Source organism: Haemaphysalis longicornis, unplaced genomic scaffold, assembly GCF_048455015.1.
Source record: "Haemaphysalis longicornis isolate Haplotype H1 unplaced genomic scaffold, Haemaphysalis longicornis Haplotype H1 scaffold_2, whole genome shotgun sequence".
Lineage (NCBI taxonomy): Eukaryota > Metazoa > Arthropoda > Arachnida > Ixodida > Ixodidae > Haemaphysalis > Haemaphysalis longicornis.
The window spans coordinates 41,005,371-41,029,217 of record NW_027526295.1 but is presented as its reverse complement, the minus strand read 5'-3'; the positions used below and the strand labels follow the sequence as shown (position 1 = coordinate 41,029,217).

Below are 23,847 nucleotides of genomic sequence, written 5' to 3'. Positions count from 1 at the left end.
AGTTATCGCCCAAGACGCCGAATGCATGAGACAGGACGCAGCATTTGCCGCCAGGGAAGCCGAGTGAAAGCATCAAGCCTGCCGAGACAAGGAGAAACATTTCATACCGTCCCCCATCAGCATTTGTAGGGGTTTACAACAGCTGCCCTGGACATCCACTTTCACAGGGCGGGAGAGCGTTCATTTTTTTGTTACTGCTTCTTACCCTCGTTGTGATTCCCATAAAATCTGGTACTTAAGAGTAACCCAATTAATTGCCGCGACTTGAATGAGTGAAGCAAGTCGTGTGTTCGAGATCATCATAAGGAGCAACAAAAGAGGCACCATCGGGCGACGCATCACTCTGCTCTTGTTACAGCGCCGAGACTGCCTCTGCAAATACTTTTAAAAGGCGCAACAAATTGCTGCATCCCAAGCGTATTCGCCCGGTCCAGGTGCCTATTGACAGCGTATCAACTCGAGCGAGCCAACCAACATGCGTTCCAGCCAGTGTCTCAGCTACAGACACTCTCTCACGTGGTGGCGAAGCGATGCCTTTAGGCTGCCGCACGCGTAGAACCCTGTCGTTTTCTCCGGACAGTACCTGTGATTTTATGTACGGAACAATTTAGGTGCCCGGTTTGTCGTCGAAGCTCGTCCGTGGCCAAGGTGTCACTCGGCGTCCGTCAAGCACCCGAACAGAGGTTTCTAAAAGATACCCGCTTGTTGCTCCATTTAGCCTTTCGCCGAAAAGTTAGGGATATTTGAACAAGCGGTTTATATAAGAAGAACCGTTCGAAACTCCTGCAACCGCTAACAGTGGTCATACATGTCCCCATTATTTAGCGGAAAGAAACCGGCTAATACATTTGAGGCAAAACATACGTACTTAATCGGCAGTCCTCTTGTTTACTTACTTATAATGCTCGTTTGGTTAGTTTTTTGAATATTAAGCGAAAAAAATGGCCGCAAGAGACAAGAAAGACTCGTTCAAATAGACACACAATGGCTCCATCACGTGCGAGATCAAGGCCAGCACAAAAAGAACAGAAGCCTCGCTGTGCTCTTTCAGGCAGAAAAAGAAACAAAGATAAAAAAGTGTGCGACCTGTCCCAGGAGAGGGCGCACAAGCACTGCGAAGGCGGCAAAATTGCATTGAATGAACCTCTGTTCAAATCATCAAGAGAGGAGTGATACAGCACGGGGAGAGCGGGAGTGGTGGTAGCAAAGAGCAGACAACGGCCCCACAGCCCCCCTGGCGAATCCCTGCTCTGCACTGCCGGCAGCTCTCACTTTGAGTGGAACTCCTTTAACTTTTAAATGCAGAGCATTTCTTTAACTCAGATGTAGCGTCCGCCGTCCGTCCGCAACAGCTCAGCGCGCAGGTGCGTCCTCTCCCTCAATCCTTCTCTCCCGCATCACGCTATCCTCCTCGCTCTCAACAACAGGTCCGCACCCCTCCCCCTACACTATACAAAAAAATATTAGTTATCGGCGCCTGGTTTCGATTTCACGCCCTGTGGGCGGAACACGAGGTACATGGTGCTTTTCCCACTGCGCCACAAAAGCGACACAGAATCAAAGAGTACGAACGCGCCTTATATCCTTGACTCATTCAAACTACGTCAAGAAGCTGCTGATACACGGCAGCAGTTGCATCGATCTCGTCTTCACCAGTTTCTGCAACGCACGACCACTGCTTAAAGACCCCTTAACAGTACACGTTAGCGACCACGCAGCCGTCGTTCTCAGCGTCCAATACAACGACAACAGCAACAAATAAATAAATAACGACTTACAACAACCTACTCCATGCCTTCACTTCTCGCGTCACAAAAAAAAGAAAAAATTGGGCCCATCTCTCCACGAGGAGGGACTCAAGTCGCAAAATCACGAAAGTAATAACTAATATATGAAAGAAATAATAATAATTAATAGTAATAAGCAATAATAGTTAACACATTCACTACCACCCCACCACCACCCCCCAAACAATAACGTTAACGCAATATACCCACCACCTACGCGACGCATTTACTCGAGTCCCCCCTCGCGGGGAGATGGGCCCAATATTTATTTTCCCAGTACGCGCGCTTTCATGTTAATAATTTTCTGATGACTGTGCCGTTGTTGGCCACCTTTCCCTCCAGTGATCCTCTGAGCCTTTACGCGACGTGTTGTTGTTTTCGCGCATCGAACCTCGATTATTTTGGAACTGCGCTAAGCGACCCCCATGTACACCACCAACACGTAAACGTGAATTACTGCAGAGTTGCGCACTTTGTCAAGCGCCTTTTAAAATCTAGTAATGTCATGTAAAACGACTCATTAATATTCAGAATTTTAGATTATCTCTTTAGGAAAAAGGTAATGCTCTGTAGTTGAGAAACTTTTATTAAAAATGCCGTGCATTTTTGCTGCTTAAAGGAGCCATGAAGAGAATATGCAAGTTGGTTTTATTCCAAATATTTCGTTTTTTATAGAGCCCAGAGCGATTGTCCGGATACAAACGATGCTTTATTCACTGAGAAATTAAACAATTCGGTTAAAATTTTGATTTTCCCCCTAAATCGTTTGTTTTAGGGATCTGTAATGACATCACAGGAAACGACCGCTCTGCAGCCTAGAATACCTTCATTCACACATCTGCCGTACAGGGTAGAGACACGTATACGCTGGCGCTGCCATTTTGGGTCGCTCGCTCGCCGCCGAAGCAAGTTATTGTGTCAAAACCGCGCTAAAATTATCGTCGCAACGCGGTTCACTGACGGAGTTTGAATCATATTGTCTGTTTCGCGTTGCTAGGTCTCGTGGGAAACGAAAAGAACAACGCGTTGAGCACGTTGGCCGAATTGCGGCGGTACGGGACCGTTCAAAGGTTGTCTCCACCCTGTTCAGCGGTGTTGGTTTGGTCCTGCGTTTCTTTACAATACCCGAACCTAGATGGCGCCACCATATCCGTGGCAAGCGTTTGGTTTGTTTTTGCCCATATTAAAACCTGGCTTGTTTTTGTTCTGGGAGAAAATATTCGTTCCCTGAAACAGTGCTCGCTCGACAAATGTGGCCACGTAAGACACCGTCGCTTGCGTCAATCGGCCAGTGTCGTCTGAGACAACCCCAAGCCCGGTAGTGCTGTGCTGCGAAACCAAGCATGCTGTGCGCAGTACGAACAGCAGTACGCATCAGTACTTCTACGTTTACATGTGCTTTCGTAACTTCCACTGTTTGTCCCATCATTGTTATTGCTTTGTAAAGAATGTGCCCTAAATTTAAGCGCAAATCGCTCGTTCGGCTAGTTTGTAAGCTCCGCCTAATTTGCGTCTGCTTGTGCCGGGCTCCGCCAATCGCAGAGCTGGCTCGAATGACATCATAGATTCTGTTGCGGGAAATGAGCTGGTGGGTCGCATGACCATTCCCTTTTTTCTTAATTATGCAGCTTATTTGAGCGAAGTTTACGTTAAAAGTGGTGTCAGTATGATTCTAACGAGGCAATCTTTTGAATGAACCAAACTTGTGTTTTCTCTTCATGGCTCCTTTAAGGTCTAAGGTGTCGCTTAGGATTCTAATGATAACATTTTAAAAAAAAAAAGTAATATCGGCCTGGAAATCCTCTGATGCGTAACATCTTCTTCTTTGTTCTTTGGAATCATCTTTGGTCCTTTTAGGGATGTGGTAACTTTAAAGCACTCCGTCATTAGAAGAATGACCCTGCTACTTGTTTGCTTACTATGTCTCCGCCCTAGCATAATACGGAACCGCTGAAATTTTTTACAACTTCCAGTTCTGCCTTTTCTCCATTTTTTTATTCGCATTTGCCACTTCACCTTTAGTTACAGCAGGAGCGTGTCCTGCGGTTCAAAAAAAATTATTATAATTATGGTTTGCGTTTTTGGGGGGCACAGTGCACGGTGTCCTAATGAGTACTTCAGTTCCGTTTTAACTGCATAGTTGCCAACTGAGGCACAGAATAGGCATTCTTTTTATACTGGTTTATACGAAATACGTGGCGCGATCAGAACGCGGGGTATTAAGAATTATTAAAAGGATTAAAGTTTTTGAAATACGGTCGCTCTGGTGGTGTATCAAATAGTTATCTCAAACTTTGCGTGTGATCACTTTCCCCGCACTTGAAAATTGAAAATTATCTTTGAAAAATTAGTAGCCATATCCTCAATCATAGACGACTGAAATCTTAACAGTATCCTCGATACTATGTCGACACAACCGTATCATCGAGAAAATGTCGAGAATTATCGACCGGTATCTTTGAAGTACGTTGCCTCTAAATGTCTGGAGCCTATCGTATGTAGGAACATTGTTGAGCGCCTAAACCGTAACCGCCTGCTTAACCCTGTAACACGGTTTTCGTAAAGGTTTCTCTTGTGTCACCTTACTACTAAAGCTTGAGATAATAAATAACTAAAGAATGTGTGTTCTTAAACTTCAGGAAAGTTTTCGGTGATGTATCCCACAGCTTGGGTATTGATGAGAATGACTACCTATAGTATAACTTTTGTTGATAGTAAACTGGGTGAGAGCGTATCTTGCATCGAGAAGGCTGTTTGTCCTTTTAAATGTAGTAAGTTCAAACTTGGCGTACAACGCATCAGGCGTGCCACAGGATCAGTTTTGGCTCCGGTCTTACATAGGTCGTACAATACTCTCAGTGCTAAGTAAATAATTTCTATTTGAAGTTTTCGTCCTACTTGGCTTTTTATGCTCGTTTTATTATCTCTCTTGTACAGAAGATTCCACAATTCTAAAGTTACACTTTTCGCAAAGCCAAACGTCATATCGCGTCAGCTGTGGTGAGAGTGTATTCGAAGTATCCCGGTACTCAGGCTCCCCTACCTGTTTCTCTCCATCTTCTGCATTCAAGTCGCCTTAAGCATTGAAGGCATCAAGTAGAAAAGATGCGGCTATATGCATGCGTGGTACCCCCAATTATGTGGGAACGGTCCACTTATGGTGTCACCATGGTCCCATGGTCACACGCCAGTTTACCACCGTGACGACTTGACTATTGAGTAGCCCTCTTACATCATGCGCAGTAAAAACTCCCAAGTCAATCATGTCCGATACACTTAAGCTCATAAGTGTCGGGCTGGTGCTCCTGCTGGAGTAATTTCACTAGGCAGAGTTGGTATCGATTCAGTAGGTCGAAACGATCAAAAAAAGATATGTACCAAGAAAAAACAAGTTGCGCGTCGTGCATCCTGAGCACTTTTTTTGTTTATAGTTTTCTGCGGTTTAGACAGAACAGATAGCGTTTGCGATCACAAAAATTTTGGTATCGATTGGTGTTTTTATAACCGAAAATATTTTCCCCCACTACAAAGACAAATCGAAAAGTTCGGACACTTTCAGAAGTAGTATTTATTTGAACGACGGAAAATAGAGAGGTAACTAAGTTTTCAGCTAGTAGCTGTGGTGTAACAATTTATGTGAAACAGCGCTGATGAAAGCCTACAAAAAATTCCTATATAATATAAGTACTACCACCTATAGGATGCTTATTCTGAAGTGGGTTCTGAGGCATGTACTCCGTCAATGTGACTGTTCTAATTTGGTTTAAAAAGTAGTTACAATTTTTTACAAATTGTGAAAAACATTCAGTCAACGATGTTGGCTTCGTACGGTTCCCTTACTGGATTCACCTTGCTCTTGAGTCTGCGCGCGGGTCACATAATGAGTTCAAAACTTGCTCTCTCCAGATCTTATGGAGAGAGACAGAGAGGGAGCGACAAACCCTTACTTATGAGCATCAATGCTGAAGGCAGGACACTGGCCTGGAAGAGGAAATCTTCCCCCTCTATCATATATTTATGTCCTACCACAGAAGTAATTTTTATACATCTGCATTATATCCAGGTAAAGAAGAATCAGAAAGAGGTGAGAACTTGAGGAACAGGAGAGGGATTCATCTACATCTAGAAAACCGTTCGAAAGATTTATTACATTATCTACAAAACTGCTCACAATCTTTCAGAACAATCTGGTTTTGCAGAGATCCCTTTAAGCGGTGTGCACACGACGGAGCCTTTCGGCGGAGAAATCCCAGGGAGGTCGTGACGTCACCCCAGGAGGACTTCCGCTCGGCCAGCTCCTTCGCTTACGCGGAGAATGTGACAATCAGACGAATACCACTGTTTGCAGTCACCTATCTCGACAGCAGGGATGCCATACAACGCCGCTTCCGCCGCGGCGGCAATTTCTACTAAAGCCCCTACGTACCGATCTTGTAAGCCGACCGAAAATTGGCCGCGCACGCGATGCAGGCGCTGCCGCGGAAAGAGAGAGAGGCAGTGGGTGGGGCGACCACGCGCTGGGAGCATCCGGCCAATCCGCCTACAAAACGTTGGGCCTGCACATAGAGTTTCATACTAATTTATACTAGAGGGAAATCTGTCACTCAAGTCGCTGGCCGCCGCGGGCGGCGCTATTGCCGCTAGCGACGTTCCTCGCCTACTTGGCTTAGATAGCCATATGGCTTCTTGTTTGTCTCGAAGCCAAATCAACAAAAAAGGGTAACCTTTTTTTCTTGTTCATCGTCCACGAAGCTTCTACATAATCACTGACAAATTAATCTTTCTGGGCGTTCAATTTTATAATAGCAAAACAAATTTGATGTGCCTTCTACAGTTTTATTGCTTATTTGCAGCCAGAGCCAACGTTTCAGCCTTTTCATCAGCCATGCCAAGAACAAGTGGAACGTGCCTGCCCGGTACATGACGGAACGCTCGCCGAAGCACGGCTGCCGTAGACAGTGGCGCCAGATTCCCCTCTGGTGTATATTAGTATGAACCTCAATGGGCTCGCATACAGATTGTAGGCTTAACACGGCGGCGAATATTCGATTGCCGCCATCACAAGCGGCGCAGATGACCATTTTTAATGCAATTTGCCATCACGTCGTTACCACCTTTCTCGTATGTGCAGCTTTGTTTGCGCATTGAGGGGCGAAAACAAGCTTTCGCTCAAAGTACCAGCGGTGGGCTGCGCCACTACGCGGCCGCCGCACGCGCAGCGACAGTGCGCCTGTCGTTTTCGCGGCGCATTTTTGTGCCAAGTGTAATAAAAAGCTATGAAAATAGAGCACCTGCAACCGCTCAAGAACTTGAGTCGCTGCCAGCTGCCCGACGAGCAGACGAAATCCCGCCGCCCCCACCGCCAAGCATCAGATCGTTTGTAGCTCGCGAGCAGAAGCTCCGACCTTCGATCGGAGCGGTGTGCCGGAGAGAAACCGTGACGTAGGGGCTACATGGCGCGCACTCCTAGGAGCGAAACGGCGGATTTCTCCGTCGTGCGAATACCCCTTTAGGCGGGAACCATGTTGCCGGATACGTTTTAACTAACCGTATGGCACGACTACCGTTATATCGAATTATTAAGTTATGTGGGAAGATAGCTCATACAAAGCGCGGAAAAACAAAAAAGAAGTGTACCCACCTTGCCTGCCTGTTGGCAGGGCACACCAGGCGGACCAGGAGGACCGGGTGGACCTCGAGGCCCCGGAAGACTCCTCCTTTGACGACTAAAACCGGCGGCTTCGCTCGACTGTAAATGTGTGAGCAAATCAGCCACTAATCTACAGGCTTTCTAGAAACCACTATGGGCCGGGCAGAACCGCATACCAAAACAAAAGCACCAAGTTGCAACATCGGTGGGTTGTCATGATGGAAGGGCGGCTGTTGTCAGTAGCTCATTTATTACAAGCTACAATTTCCTGGATACATCATTTATGCGACGCCTAAAAGAAGATGGCAAGCAAGAGCTTATGAGTTATCCTGTGAAGAAGTATTTGTTTTTCTGTTTTTATCTTTGCAAGTTCATTCATTAGTTGAAAATTAAAACCCTCGTGCGCCATTCTGTCGTTCAATTGAATCGTGGAACTTTATATTACGAGAACTGGAGTCCTTAATGGGCAACATATATATGATGGTCCGGCATTATTAAATCACACAGATGTGTTTAAATGAAGCTAGAGTGAGTATTTGCGATAGCACAGCAGCATTCGTCGTACATGCAGTGTCGATGCAAAAATATTGAAAATTCAGACTGTTGTGGCAGAAGCACACTGCTGGCATGGCCGCATGAACTACTTATAGGCATGGCCAGCTGGCAAATTTCTTGTAAAGGTTAACACTCATTTTGAACTTTATTTCACATTTTTTTCTCTTAAACAACAAAATGTAAAAACGCTTGGGCCGGAACAGAAACCTACCTTGAAGTAGCTTGACAAGTTTCGAGTGTTACATGATGTATTTATCAGTTTTATATTTCTTCAAAACTACTTACATTTTTCTATTTGGAATAGTATTAAGCACAAGCTGCTGGTTCCCGGTACGTTAGTGCAAAGGCCAAAGCGACAACTAGTAATGTCGTCATGTTATACCACGGGCTTGGTCCTATTTGGTGTTTTCGGTTTAAAGGTGGAATACGTGCGTGCAGCAAAACACCAATGGCGTATAAACCATTTCGGAAGTATCAAAACTGCAACATCGTGGAGGTGTGCTTGCACTGCCTCTCCCTCAGGTGGCTTATATTTTTGAGGGGATTCTGACAGGATGGTTGTGCATGACCGCATCTATTGTAGTACCGCTCATGCAACGGAGCGCCGCCAGCTATCCTTGCTACCTTTTGGGCGCCGTGCTTTTCCGCACTTACTTTTCAAATACATCAACGACCTGTGTTTCGTACGTTTGTGTGGCTGTTACATCGTTAAGTAGTGCTTGAAACGGGACGACAGCAGAGAAGACACAGACGACGGCGCTAACTCGCAATTGGTTTTATTAAACATAAACAGAAATATATTGCCGCGAACCATGTATGAGTTTGTATATTTATTGTTTTTTTTCTTCTGCCCGGCCACTCCCGGCTCTGTTATCTGTGTCCCAGGGGAAGCGCGTCTTCCATTCTGTATTTTTATGCCGTATGGGGTATCTCATTCAGATAAGCAGACTGTTTCGTCTTAACGTTACTAGCCCAGAATATTCTTCTCTGATCTACAATGTTGTGGATGTAAATCGACGGTTCCAGAAACACTCGCGCTGAAAAATAAAAGCCTGCAGAGCAGACCCCGCGGCATTCGGTTCGACGACACTCGCCTCCAAACGTCACTTTGTTGACCGCTGCCTCGCCGCTTCTGTATTCTTTTGAATTGTTAGGGGAGCACAAGTTCGCTGCAATAGAGTTGTTTTCCTTAACGACAACTGCGTCGTCTTTGGCCACGTGACATCTGGTGGCGGTGCTGAGTCAATGCACCCTACGCCCTCGTCAAGCCGACAAGCAAGTCCCACTCTGCCAGCCGCCGACAGCAAGGTCTTAAACCGAAGTTTGTACTGCTTCCCGATAAAGTGAAGAAAGAAGACGTCGTGACCACCACCATGATCAACGCAGGCACCAGGACCAGCACTACCAATCCTGCCGTTGTTCTTCAACAGCCCGGGCACCACCATCGTGCCGCGGATCCCATAGAGAAGACCCCGAGGACTGGTTGGAGAAAGTGGAGCGCGTCCGCGTCTTAAACAGGTGGGATGACGAAGAAACTTTCCGCCGTGTTTTTTTTTTTTTCATTTGGGAAATACAAACCCAAAGATGGTTCTCGGCATTGATGTATCGAGTGCTTTGATGTAATCGCCCTCATAGACACGGGAGCCGACAACTCAGTAATGAGCAGACCATTTTCGTCTAAGCTGAGGAAGGTTATGACCATATGGGACGGTCCACACATACGCACAGCAGAGTGGCGCAGTGGAAGGGTACTGGGCCCGTTCCTTACATCCCAATACGAGAACAAGTGGATTGTCGTAGCGACAGACTACATGACGCACTACGCAGAGACCGCCGCTCTTCCGAGGGGGACCTCACAAGAAGTCGCAAGGTTCTTCATAAGCCAAGTTGCGCTGCGATATGGAGCCCCGGAAGTCCTAATCAGGAACCGCGGGACGGCCTTTACTGCGGAGCTGATGCAAGGAATATTGCTCTACAGCAACACAGATCACCGAAGAACGACGGTGTACCACCCCGAAACGAACCGACTAACAGAACCTCTGAACAAGACAATCGCGGATATGCTGTGAATGTACGTCGACGTTGAATATGAGACTTGGGACGAAGTGATCCCGTATGTCACGTTTCGGTACAACACAGCTATCCAGGAAACTACGAAGATGACGCCGTTCAAGCTTGTCTACGAAAGACGGCCGACTGCGATGCTTGACGCCATGTTTCCGCATGTAGAAGACGACGACCTCAACCCCGACGTCCAAGGATACCTTCAGCGTGCGGCGGATGCCCGCCAGCTCGCTCGAGTTCATACAACGGACCAGCAGCTGGTGGATGCCGGGCACTACAACCTCCGACGCCGAGACGCCGAGTACCACCCAGGGGATCGTGTTTGGGTTTGGACGCCTATTTGCCGACGCGCACTCAGTGAGAAGCTTCTGCGACCGTATTTCGGACCCTACCAGATTCTACGACGTGTAGGCCAACTTACCTACGAGGGGATCCACGATGGTGATTCCGGAACATCACCATGACGAGTGCGCCCCGAAGTCGTCCACGTGGTTCGTATGAAACCTTACTATGCAAGACGACGGACTTATTTTTGTTGTTTGTTCCCAATGTATTTTGTTCTAGCATCCGGTAGATGCCCTCTTAGAAGGGGTAATGCCTCGAACCATGTATGGGTTTGTTTATTTATTGTTTGTTTTTTGTTCCCGGCCACGCCCGGCTCTGGTATCTGTGTCCCAAGCGAAGCGCGCGGTCCATTCTTTATTTTTATGCCGTACGGGCTATCTCATTCAGATAAGCAGACTGTTTCGTCTTAACGTTACTAGCCCAGAATTATCTTCTCTGATCTACAATGTTCTGGATGTAAATCAACGGTTCCAGAAACACTCGCGCTGAAAGATAAAAGCCTGCAGAGCAGACGCCATGGCATTCGGTTCGACGACACTCGCCTGAGAAAGTCACTGTTGAGCGCTGCTTCGCCACCTCTGTATTCTTTTGAGTTTTTAGGGGAGCACGAGTTCGCTTCAACAAACTTGTTTTCCTTGGAGACACCTGTGTCGTCTTTGGCCACGTAACAATATACTCAGAATGAACACGTTCCCAGGTCAACCCCTCCGATGCGCGGTTTGATAAACACAACGGTTACAGGATTACGATTAAGTAAACACAAGATTACAATGTACACATTTGAAAAGCAACCCACAAAACAGCTAAGTTAATGCATTGTATAAGAACAGAAACTCCTTTTTAAGTAATGCCACCGACAGGTGGCTGACACAATTTTCCTCGTTCGTTCTTATATAGAAAGTTTCAATTATCTCTCGTGTCATTTGAAAATAGTGCCGCCACAACACGCGGCTGTTCTCAAATAGTGGACAACATTCCGCTATTGTAAGTACATTGCAATTCTGTGTTTATCGAATCGTAATCCTGTAACCTTTGTAATGTTATGTTTATCAAACCGCACTTACTAGGGCTTGACCTGATAACGTATTTATTCTCAGTATATATTCGTGGTTATCGGCAATAAAATCAGCTGCGAGTTAGCGCCGTCGTGTGTCTTCTTTGCTGTCGTCACCTTTCAAGCACTACTTAACGATGTATCAACACCAACTAGCCCAACTGTCGATTTTACTGTGTGGCTGTTGCGTGGTTCCATTAGCCTATGCAGCTTCAATGAGCGGGCGCCGTCATTTTAATCATCCAGGTGTTCTTTCGTCCGAAAAACGCTACGCAAACTTTTATTTTGATCAGTTTTTTTGTTACTTTTATCGCAAGGAGGCCTAATATCCACACCCTTCACTGTTACCCAACACATGTGTTCAGTTACATCGAGCTTTATGTGTTTGTTTCCCGAAAGTTCAAACTCCAATGTTTTTTTTATAGCATCATAGAAACGAACATTCATTTTCGAAAAGCTGGAGGTCACCTAAAAACTTCAGGTGCCCATATTTTGCTCCGGCGTGCCTGCACCTTGCGCGTTTTCGAAGTTTAATTATGTATTTTGCAAGACATAAAGGGTGAAAAAAACCTACCTTTGAAGCCTGACAAGCTCTCCCCTGTTTCAATTAGGACAACGTTGTACATGGCATTATAAAATTTTCTAACCCATAAAAAATGGCTTGTGCAAGCTTGCGCTACTGTGTCAGATTTCTGCACAAACTGGCCAAGGCGCTCAAAATAGTTGTTTACAACACCTTACAACAAACTCTTATCCTCATGCTCTTCATCTTAATTTGAAAATTAAAACCACAATTTGAGCAATAGTCGCAGAGGTCATTACGAAGGAAGTAAACAAACTACGCGTTGCTAGGTAGGTTCAACCAACTGCGAGCCATGATAAGCCTTTGTCTAGAAATTGCAGCATCTTGCTGTTTGGCCCCTCAAGTTTCCTAAGCTTAGGCTTTTCAGATGTTCTTTTGTTTTATTACCATAAAATCGTTGTAATCCTAATGATCAACGCAGCGATGGTTCAGAGGTACACCACTCGCCTAGAATGCGGGACGTACTGGGATCGAATCCTGGTACCACTGGGAAGTCACCGGTTTCTTTAATGGGTACAGGCGTCCCTGGTCGAGTGCAGACCCTTGAAATGGGAATCCATTGTTGGAAAGCTGCCTTTACCCTTGCGAGGGGCCCCTGACCCTTGTCCATCTGGTGGGGCCCCCGGCCATCATGCCGGGCTTTGCAATTGCCGGGGGTAAAAGAATCTGGTGGCATGTCCTGCCACAGGCGGTTTCGCGTTGCGCATACACCATGGATGTGGAAGGTACCATGTATTCGTGTGCCTTGGTGGCGCCGGGAACCTAACGGTAAAATCGGAACAAGCGACTCCCTGGCCTGGCGCTCGGCCCTTTTGTGGGACTACAACGCTTGGGAAGTTCACCCGGCTTGAGCGCGAAATCGTCCTTATGGAAAGGAACGGCTGCAAAAACGCAGGAACTTTTTTTTTAAGTTCGTTGGCGAACTTGAAGCCAAACATTGTGCACTACTGCGCTCATACACCTGAGTACTGGAATGTACCGCAGCCTAGAACAAACCATGGCCTGCAGTTGTTACGGTCCTGCTTGCCGAGGCTACGTAACAGTCTTGCTCCTGAAAACATCGATATAAGCTTATGTTCCTCAACAAAATTGTATGGCGACGTTTCCTGCTTGTGAAAAATAACATTTTGCAATGTTTCTGTGTATTTTTTGCTGCCTTGTAATCCACTGTGTTTACACTTGTGACATATTGGAACTGTAAGATGTAGTTGTTTGTTCTTAGTAAGTTGTACTTCGTTTTCTTCTGTCTTTTTTCTGTTTTTCTCTCTCTCCACTTCTTTTTTTTTGTTATTCGTGCTTTGCGCTGCTGCTGCCTGTCAAAATGGATTTTTGGGCTAGTCAAGTTGCCTACCCGCAACATTTCTCCTAAATATCCTCCATAAATTGTACTTCCTTTATAAAAATAAAGTCATTTCATTTCAAATACGCTTTACTTACTGTGTTCGAGCACGCTAGCACCATTTTAATGAAAAGCTGCCGTCGTTCCGCAGTGCGGGTTTTATTTATTCATAACAATCGGCCCTAAAGTGTTTGGCAATGAAGCTCCACACTTAGCCCGTGGGCCTTACAACTATCTTTTCCTGTCTAAATTGACGCTACACAGCACTGAATTATTCGCAGAGTACGAGAACGTTTTCGGCGCGTTCGGCTGTAACAACCGGCAAGCATACATTTCATTCACTGAAGCAGGCATTTTCGAGCGAGCTGTTTTTCTACCTAGGTTATGGTTAGTGCAGAGAAGGTAATCTCAATTTCGAAGACGATAGAACCGGTATTGGGGAATTAAGTACCGTTTTACTGGACCGTGGGAGCACCGATTTGTTGTCCTGGTACCCATTTGTAAGGAAGTCAGAATGGCATTGTTCATAAGCAAACATGACTTCAGTGATGAATACTCACCCCACTTTCTAGAACGTGCGCTATTCAAAGCAAAGATAATTGTCCTTCATGTGTTATCCCTATAACAAGCACGGGATTCAAAAAGCCTACACTAACATTTTTGGGGGAGTGCCATCCCGCTGGGTGAAGACTAGCATGTTTTTACGGTACCAGTGATTTTATTCGGGTGCAGAGGAGCGAACTAAAGGGTAACTTAGGTTAATGTACTTGGGATACTTTTGTAATACTTTTCACAATAGTAATTGTGAAAAATATCACAAAGAGATTGTGAACAACATTCTAGAATCTCTTTAAAAATGTCACAGCTCCATCATCATCGACTCCTACCGCCTTCGGCGGCAAGCCAGACCTTAATGGCCCTGGACAAATCTCCCTCGGCTAGAACCACCATCGTCATGTGTCGTGCCCTATAAGCGCATGCATTGCTTCTTCCTTTTCAGTAGCTTCCACTCAACCTTCCATTTAGTCCAGGCCTCGACGGTCGCTTCTCTCCTCCCTTGACGGTGGAGTCTCGTTCCAGGAGATCGACGAATCAAACACTGATATTACTTCAAAACCTCTTCATGCGCAATCATAAACCAATTCTTTTACCAAGAGATTGTAGCATGGTTGTCCCTGAAATATTAATATTATATTCGACCGTTTTGGTAGATATAACCGCTTGTTAGTTACCAGGGTAAGTCTGTAAGTTTCGCCATTACAACCGTTTCCTGTTCAAAGCAGCTGCAAAGAATTTTTGTAATTTTTGTTTACTCTGCCTATTTTTGAGACAGCTGTTTTGAATAACCTCGCCTTTAGAAACGATTTCATTTTTTATTCTGCTAAGTATTACACGAGATTGCTTGTGTTTTTAACCGCAGTGTATTCTGTGAAATGTAAACTGAAAGATAGACTAAACTAAAAAAATGACTTGCCGCAAGAGTGAAATCGCCTGGCAAGCCAGGCATCCCAGGCAAACCTGGAGGACCTGGTTCTCCTTTTTCACCCTGTAATAGAATGTGTTACCAATATTTGGTGTAGTTCCCATTGCTCAGCGACAGCGAACATATTCGGATTCATCGACACTAATCACGGTGTTGTGGCATTAGGGCCATCGTGTTAGCTCTTAAATTTACACCACACTGCATCACGAAATACATCTATTGTGTGATTTTTAGCACGTTGCTTGAACGTAGCTTTAACAAAATATTTGCTTGACAAATGAAACCATGGTCGACAAAAACTTTATCCTTGCGAGTACCTTATGTGCACGCCAGTTACGCGCCTTCATTGTCTCATTACCAAATATAAACGCGACTTAACACGTTATTTTGTGTTTCACTCCCATAATGGGCATATTCGTTTTACGTTTAGTGTTCCCTACCTTATCTTTTGTTATGTGACTTCGAGTGAGGTGCCAATAATATGCCTAATTGAAACTCTGGAAAGTTTTCTAATAATTGCCGCTGCCAACCACCCTAAAACCACCTTGATGCACAATACAGCCCTTAATGGTCTACAAGTAGTGTAGAATTCGTACCAAGGCCGAGACAGACGCGCCTGGTCATACGCCCGTTGTGATCGACAGCTTATATTTCATTCAAAATGTCGGTAACAAAGGGGTTTTTGACAAGCCGCGCCTTTCTAGGCCCCGGTACCAGTTCTACACTGCATGTTGACCTTTTAGGCGGTGTATTCACAGGCGGCACAGAAAGTGTGCCCCAAGACCGGCCCGTCTATGGCCGCTTTCTGGCATGTCCGGCCAGCATGCCAGAAAGCGGCCAGCCAGCATACCACTACACTCCAGGAAGAAAACGTCTGTTCACTCGGGTTCTTTCCCTAAATAAAGAAAAGAACTGGGAATAACGGTGGACTCACAATGGCGTGATCAATTCTACGAGAACCAATGAAAGTAAAGTGCATCGTATCTCCGACCAAGATGTCCTGAGAGTCATTTCATAGCAAACCCAGTTATTGACGAAAACTGCTGGCTGCATAGTGGCCTGCAATATCTTCTCTTGCACTGAAGCTAGCATCTTTTTGATCAAACACTTCCATATCTCTCATAAATTTCAACACGCGTACCCCAAAGTAGACCTTATGACGACTTTCTAGCCTTATTATCTATATTCAAACACAAGTTTTTCGTAATCTGCCTTTCGGAGACATGGCTTTCGGCAGATGACGGGGATCTCTATTATTTACCATATTCTGCATCTGAAAATTGTCAGCGCCATATTTATCGTGGCGGTGGGTTAGCGGTATTATTCACGTCATCAATTTCGCACAAGCGCCGTTATGAATTTGTGTTCTCCAATCCCAATTGTGAGTGTGTCTGGCTAGAAGTAGGGCCTTCTGCTCTGCTTTTGATAGATTGATTGATTGTATGGTTTTAACGCGACGACGCAACGGAGACGATGAGGCGCGCCGGAGTGGAGGGCCTCGGATTAATTTTAAACACCTGGGGATTTTTAACGTGCGCCGAAATCTCGTACACATGGGCCATTTTGCTTTTCGCCTCCATCAGAAAAGCGGCCGCCGCGGGCGCCAATTCTTCTGCCTTTAAACAATCGCCATACAGTCACTGCATCCATCTACCGTTCCCCATCTTCCTCGTACTCAGTCTTTTGTGCGCAGTTCGAAAAACGTCTTGACATTGCGACCCCATCTGTGGTATCATGAACATGAACTAATTTGATATCAACAGCTCAGCTTCCTAATATGTTCGTTGTATTTACTGCTTAGGGTTGAATTCTCTTCTTTATTGTCCGTCTATATTTTATGTGAACGGGTCGAATACATTAATTGATCCGATAGTGTACGATATCTTATAAATTGAATTGATGCGATCAATATCTGATCAGTCAGCTGAGTGGGGGAAAAGGTAAAATTCCGGCTGCTTGTTTTGGGCGTCGAATGTTCCCGGGAGATGTCCGTCTTCTTGTTTTTTTCTACTGCCATTAGTGCTCTTGAGAGTTGAAAACAAATTGTTCAGTAGAAGAAACGCCCCAAAATCTCGCATAATTATTAAACGACGTACAACCCAAGCAGGAAGCTCCTTCACAGGGTCAGTTTACTGAACGACGCCGTCGACTCTAAGCATGGACGTTAAGTTAGCCACACGGAGAGCAACCCAGCGGCGGCGCAGGAGCGGGCGCGGCGGGGGGTGTCGTGTCTTTGCTCCATGTAGTTCAGCCAGACAAATATATGGTGTCCGGCCGCAGCCGATTTTCCGCCGCGCGAACATCGTCGGGAAAGTTCGCTCCATGTATTCTGGCCTTAAGTCAATTGCCTCTGCCGCAAGTTCATCGGTTTGTTTTCCGTCCTTGCCACAGTGTCCTTATTTCTGATAAACACGGGGAGGTTTTAGAGCAAAGCTTTACTACTTTAGTCCTGCGATTTTGTGGAGGATGCGCAAATGACCTTTTGACCAAAGACACACCTCCCGCAGCACACCCCTCGAAGCGCCTCGCGTGATGGACCGGGACCGCTGCACCGCTGCACCGCCGCTGCGCCCGAGGCAGCCAACCACCCCCGTAACCTAACTCGTCTCGCGCCCGGTGAAGAGGAACGGTGGGTTCGCCCGGAGTCCTTCTGCGAGCGTTGCACGGAACCGAACGGCTTTCAGACGTGGGCGCAAATACAGCTGAATCAAAGGTTGCCAAGCGAAACCAAGACTCAACCAGACTAAGCTAAGCTTTTGCTTTGCATATCCAAGGGTAGCGGAGCTAAGACCCAGCCATTCGTTTTTCAGATCTTCCGCTACTTTCCATGTCGAGTATTTGTTTTCAAATTTCACAGATCGCTTTACCAGCATTAGCGGTAGACCATTTTTTTGACACAGCCGTTGACCAGGCACAACATGAGATGTAGATGCAAACAGGCAACCCAATGGAAGGATGAGAATAAAGAAATAAATTGCCCTTGGACGAAATAAATACGTTTTAGGAAAAGCGTACTACAGGTCATTTTTGGAGGTTTCGTTGATTGATCTATAACAGTGATACGTATTTGCTGGTTAATTCATTTTTAAAGTTTGATCCCGCTTATATTATCACATTCACGCAGGTTCTTTAGCCGGGACAGGTGCGCACTGACCCCATTGTTGGATTTTTGCCAACATTTATTGCCGAGCTTCAGACACCCGCGACACGAATGATCAAAGTTGGGGCATCCACAGTAACGTGCGAAATTGGGTCGTTTCACGACGGTGGATTCGAACAGTGGCTTTCCTGCTTGGTGAAAGCCGCTAGGTTAAGCGTGGCCGGAAACGACGTGTTACGAATGTTCTCGCCTGCAACGGCGACACCCTGCGTGAGGCCGGTGAAGCCTTTCATTTTGTCACCTTGATTGAGTGGCTTCACTCTTTGGCGGAAGAGCATCGCTCAGCCAAGCTCTTTGACTGCCACCTACTCAGGCTAAAGGCTTCAAACGCCGGCATTTTCTTTTTCTAATACACCTTTATTCACAGGATTAGAGAGTTTTACCATACGGTTACCATGTTTATGCTACCGTCTGCCGTGCTTGCGGGAGTCGACTGTGCGTGTGCGAGAACGGTATCGTACCGGCACCGGCTTTATCGTCGCCACCGAGCTTTCTGAGCATACGAAGTGTATTCTCGCGTCTTGATTACAGCAAATGCAGTGCGCGCGGCGCTGTTGCGCTGCTGTTACGCAACCCGGCTTCAGCGCTGGGCTGAATCACCAAAACCCTGCTGCCGGTCGCTCCTAATCGACTTTCCACGACCCGGCGTGTTTACAGTGGAGAACTATCCGGCTACTTGACAATAGCCTTTCAGCGACGTCGTGGCCCCTCAAGCGCCAACCGGCCAGCGGCGGTTCTAACAATTGCATTGCTTGGCGCCCCGCACTGCAAGCTTCGGTGGCGTGCCCGCACCTTATTGTCATGCCCTTTTTGTGGGAGTGTTTGACGAAGCTAGGTCTTCAGTAAGCCACCCGAAGAACATCACGACAGAGGGAGGCAAGGCGTCTTCATGATGGTGCAACATCCCCAGGACAAAGAGGTCTCCGACCCCAGGCGAATTGCCACAGTGGTGGCAACCTAGCGCTCACCTGCGCAGGAGAGGAGCGGGTCTCTCGTGCGCGCGCGCGCGCGTGTGTGTGTGTGTGTGTGTTTCAGCTTGAGGGCGCAGCTATCAGTGCCATGAATTCTGTGATTGGTGCGTCCTGACGTCAGCCGAGAAAAACGGTAAAGGGGAATGGACCCAACGCGACTATTTAAACTCTCGAGCGCAGGAGCGCACTGGCCGTTCTGATACCGAGATGTTAATGCTTGTATATAAAGTTTTGTTCTCCGTCAACTTCGCCATCATGACTGCCCCGGCACTACACCAACCTCCACATAGACCACGCTACCCTGGTTGCCAACAGTGGAGTCAGCGGCGGAATATAACAACAGCGCTTCATGCTTGGCACAGCCGAGAGAAGTCGTCTTATTTGTTAATCGTTACTACGTTATTGTTGTTAACCGTTGCTGAGGAGTACGACAAAGGACTATTGTTCTCAGATCGGCGAGCAAAATGACCACCCCTACGAGTGCTACGCCTCGCCCACCTCAAATACTTGAAACGAGTCACTGAGTTTTCGTAGGGTTCTTACACCTCCAAAATCTTTCTGGTGACAATAATGTAGGCTGTTGCGGAATTATTACAACTTCTTCTACTTATATTTGCCGGAATATTTAGCGTAGCAGTGAATTCTAGTTTTATTTGATTACAACTGTCCTCAGTAGATGGCGCCACCAAAACTGGTTTTCTGCTCTGAAGTTCTACAGGAGACCGGATAAATTATTATGAATGCTTGATCCGAAAGGTGAAAGATTCAAGGTATTTTGAACTCAATCAAATAGCTCAGAGAAACAAAGTTTTGCATCATTTGTTTTGAGACTAACTCGTTAGATGTCGCTACTTGCACCACTGCGGAAGTTAAGCGGGAATAAGTAAAAACAGCTAACGGTGTGCCAAAACGTGTCCTACCGTTTCCAACTGTAAACAAAATCTCTGGCTTCCAGTAATGCAGTAAACTCTAACGTAAACACGGTAAACCATATACTAAAAATTCCTCTTTTCCGTAAACCCTTAAGGTGGGAGCATTATTTATTCACTCACGCGTGCAATATTGATGGGAGAGATGAATTAAGGAAACATACTTGAAATGCTAGTGAAAGTCCTTGGGGGAAGCCGTCGACATACAGAGAAAACGAGCGTGCTCTTGATAATGGTAAACTCCCGTTGAAACCGTTATGGGTACCGGGCCACGGCACTATAAATCGCAGTGCCGAAACTGCTCGACACCAATATTTGAATGGCGTTGTGGACCCGCCGTGGTGGCTCAGTGGCTAAGACGTTGTGCTGCTGAGCCCAAGGACACGGGTTCCATTCCCGGCCACGGCGGCCGCTTTTCTGATGGAGACAAAAAGCGAAAACGCCAGTGTGTTCGAGATTTCGGCGCACGTTAAACATCTCCAGGTGGTCAAAAATAATCCGGAGCCCTCCACTACGGCGCGCCCCGTCGTCTGCGTTGCGTCGGTGGGTTAAATCTCATCATCGATCAATCAATGGCGCTCTCGCCTTGCAGCGATGCGAACGTGAACATATGGAGCAGTAAAAAAGTGTTGGGACCCTCAAAAAATTGCCAAAGGTTGGTGTTACGAAAATTTCCCACACACTAGCGTCGATTCTGACGAAACAGTCATCCATCCTCACAGGTGCGCAGCAACTCCTTATGTCGCCGCTGCCAAAAGATTAATTCTTCTGTGACTGCCTCTCGATGCATCGACTACAGCACCTATCATCATCGACATGAGTAGCATAGCCAAGTTATTAAATCACTGAACTTGAAATGCCGTAAGCGTCCCTCCAATATACGTACCAACTCTTTAGTCATGCTCACCAAATTTTATTGGCTACACCCGACAAAAATGGCCTTACCGCAGGCTTAAAAATCTGGAAGGTGGTTCCTTATACATAGCGAGTTACAGGCATTCTCCATTTGATTACAGGCCCGCATAACACCCTGACAAACGCTTAAAAACTACAGTAAACATCAGTTTTACAATCGGAGTAAATGTCTCAAGTACAATTATGTTTTTAAACGTCACATTACAGTATTCAAAAAACGTATTTCTATGAAACGCAAATGATGTCCTTTTGCACGAACACTTAACCTCATTGTGGTCAAACGTTCGTTTTTGATTTCGTTTTTGAACAGCGAATCAGTTTAGCAGATCGTAATTTTTGGTGTCCGCCGTTAAAAATACCAGCATATTACCGAGCATGCACACGTATGTGCGTGCCTCGCGACGACCGCCTAGCGTCCCCTACGCAATTTCGTAAAGCCAAGCACTTTGGGAGATTGGCCACGATTGCGACGACCACCGGGCAGTTAAATTAAATCAAGAAAATGGGAAGGGTTTGTGGGTCCGTGGCTTGCGGCAGCCGCCCAGCGTCCCTGGTGCATGTTTGTCAAGCCAGCCACATCCACTTAGGGAGATTGGCCAAGGCTGGCCAAAAAAACTGCGCTGAACTAAGGAGAACGAACAATACTACGATATTTCTACAAAAGATGGAAGATAGTATTGGTGAACGAATGATAGGACAGGGCATGTGATTTGCCGTGCATGTGCAGTACGTGAGTGACCCTCCGGACCTGACACACACGACGGGATCACGGTGGCACCCCAGCCCCTCCCAACGAGCTTCGCACACTCGCCACTGCCTAAACCGGCGGCACAACACTCACCAACCAGTCAAGCCGCTTTGCACGACGCACCAATGCACTCCTTGCACGCGCTGCGGCTGCTTCTGCTACAATCAACAGCGTGGACGCAGGGGCTGTGGACCATGACGTCAGGAACAGCTTTATTACTTGTAGAAACGTTACGCGAAGAATATTTAACCGGTTGTGTCCTAATGCTTCCGCATTCTTGCCCTAAGGCTGCCTGAAGTGTTTCTGGCGAATTATTTTCCCGCTATTTCGTCTATCGTCCTTTCTGACGCTCATTTCCGTTCCCCTTAGAACACATCTAAGCTTTCTGCAAAGAAAACACGAAAAAGGCCCAGCTCGCCCATTTAAGAAAAACACTAAAGGACGCTGAGTCCTGGCACGCTCTGGCTCGGGCATGTACGACAGCATTAATTATTCAGACCTAATAAACTGTTCCGTGAGATTCCGAGTTGCGTTTGTGTGGCGCGTCCATCGCCCTCAGTATACTCCACCAAAAACAATACTTATACTGCAACATTGACGAAACTCTACAAAATATAGTTATTATCCGCTCAGATTTGTTTCTAAAGTATACAGATCTGCAGGCGGAGGACCAACGTGCACCCCTGAAGCACCGTAGAAGGACTACGTCATCTTCCCACCTCGCCATTCGGAATACCATCCAGCGCTTATAACTCTACTCTCCCCAATACAGTCTTTCTAGAGCCACCGCTATCGTCTCGGCTACTCGTCCAAAGTGGTGCCTTTAATCTCTTCAATCGTGAGATATTGTTGTATCCTTCAGATCCTTTCGAAATGAGTTGTTCTTTGCCATACATTCAGTGCTTTGCTTTATATATGAACGCAATACAGAGTTACTTGCCTTCAGGCCTTTAAATCCGGGGTGTCTATCTTGCCCCCGTAAGTAGAGAGGATAATTATTTACACAATAAACAGATAGGTATTATGCTTCACGGCGTAAATGTGCAGCCACAGTGAATTGCTCCAAACATCCTTAAATTATATGTTTAGAAAATGTAAGTTCTTTTGGCCAGACCATGGAACGGCGACTGGAGCTGGTCTCAAAACGCAATGTGTTAGACACACTCTGAAATTGTGTGATGAAGTAACGGCGCTTTTTGCACGTAATGCAGACTGTTCAACATCGCCGTATGGAGAATAAACTTTCTGGCTTCCGATGGTTTTGTTACTGCTTTCCAGCAGAAAACTTAGGAGTGGTCTACATCCATTCGCATGCCAAAAAAATATAATTTTTCTAATTGACGGATTTGTTAGCCCATGAAAAATGCACTAATTTGGGCGCCGTGATCTGCTGCGATTTGTTATGGCAACTTTTTTCCGTTGGCCAGCCTTTCCGTTTTTGGTGATAAAATTACAGCTCAGTGCACGCTCTCCAAAAAGTTTGTGTGGTACTTTCTGTGTAGCTGGGCTGCGAATCAGTAACGATAGGAAATATCTTGGTTGCGAAATCATCTTAACCTTTGTGCAGTTATATATAGAGAGCTTGAGTTGGGAGAGCCCCACTGCGTTATCTATATTAGCGTAACACCCAGTATGGACACTCCATCCAGCGAGGCTAGAAGGTGACTATTTTAGGTGTAGGCCTAGGAACGCGTTGTTGTTTTTTTTTTTGCTCGCGTGGCATTTCTGTGTGTGACATCGACTGATAGGCTCCACACCCATGACCCATGAAATTGGTGTGGCCAAACGATTCCACGTGCCATCAAAAATTGCATAGGCCGGCCGTTAGAGTGAGCTTACTACATCCCCCACACTCTAGATACGAATCAACCAAATGAGGGCACGCAGCCTCATGCCTAGAAGCAGCCGCACTACTCTTGAACCAGAAAGCTTGTTCTCCAGCAAGCAAATAAGAGGAAAGGAAAGTTGTGCTACAAACTCCTGATCCAAATTTTACAGCAATAATGCTCATGGTAATGTGTTGCAGAGACTCCTGGAGCATTTTTGGCCAGTGGTTACAAAGGCTGTGTGCAAAACCGTATATAATGAGGGGATTATTGGGTTATGTAAGTTTTCATGGAAACAATAGTGTGTTAAAGGCCAACTGCCCACAAATTTCACCCTGGCCAAATTTAATTTAGCATACACTACGTATCTCCACATCTACTGGAATACAACTGGTAGCCCAGTGAAATGCTTGGTTAATTATTTAAAAGCGTTTAAAA

The 23,847-nt window shown here is 46.2% G+C and overlaps 1 protein-coding gene across 2 annotated transcripts in view; it reads right to left on the bottom strand.

Moving 5' to 3' along the window:
* The window catches only part of LOC144168840 (uncharacterized), a 98,225-nt gene that overhangs the window by 21,410 nt on the left and 52,968 nt on the right, over positions 1–23,847 (bottom strand). For both annotated transcript variants that reach the window (XM_077697822.1, XM_077697823.1), the window contains 2 exons: positions 14,852–14,923; positions 7,429–7,536 (listed from right to left, as the gene is read on the bottom strand). In XM_077697822.1, coding sequence (XP_077553948.1) covers positions 7,429–7,536; positions 14,852–14,923 — 180 coding nt within the window. The remainder of the gene's footprint in view (positions 1–7,428; positions 7,537–14,851; positions 14,924–23,847) is intronic.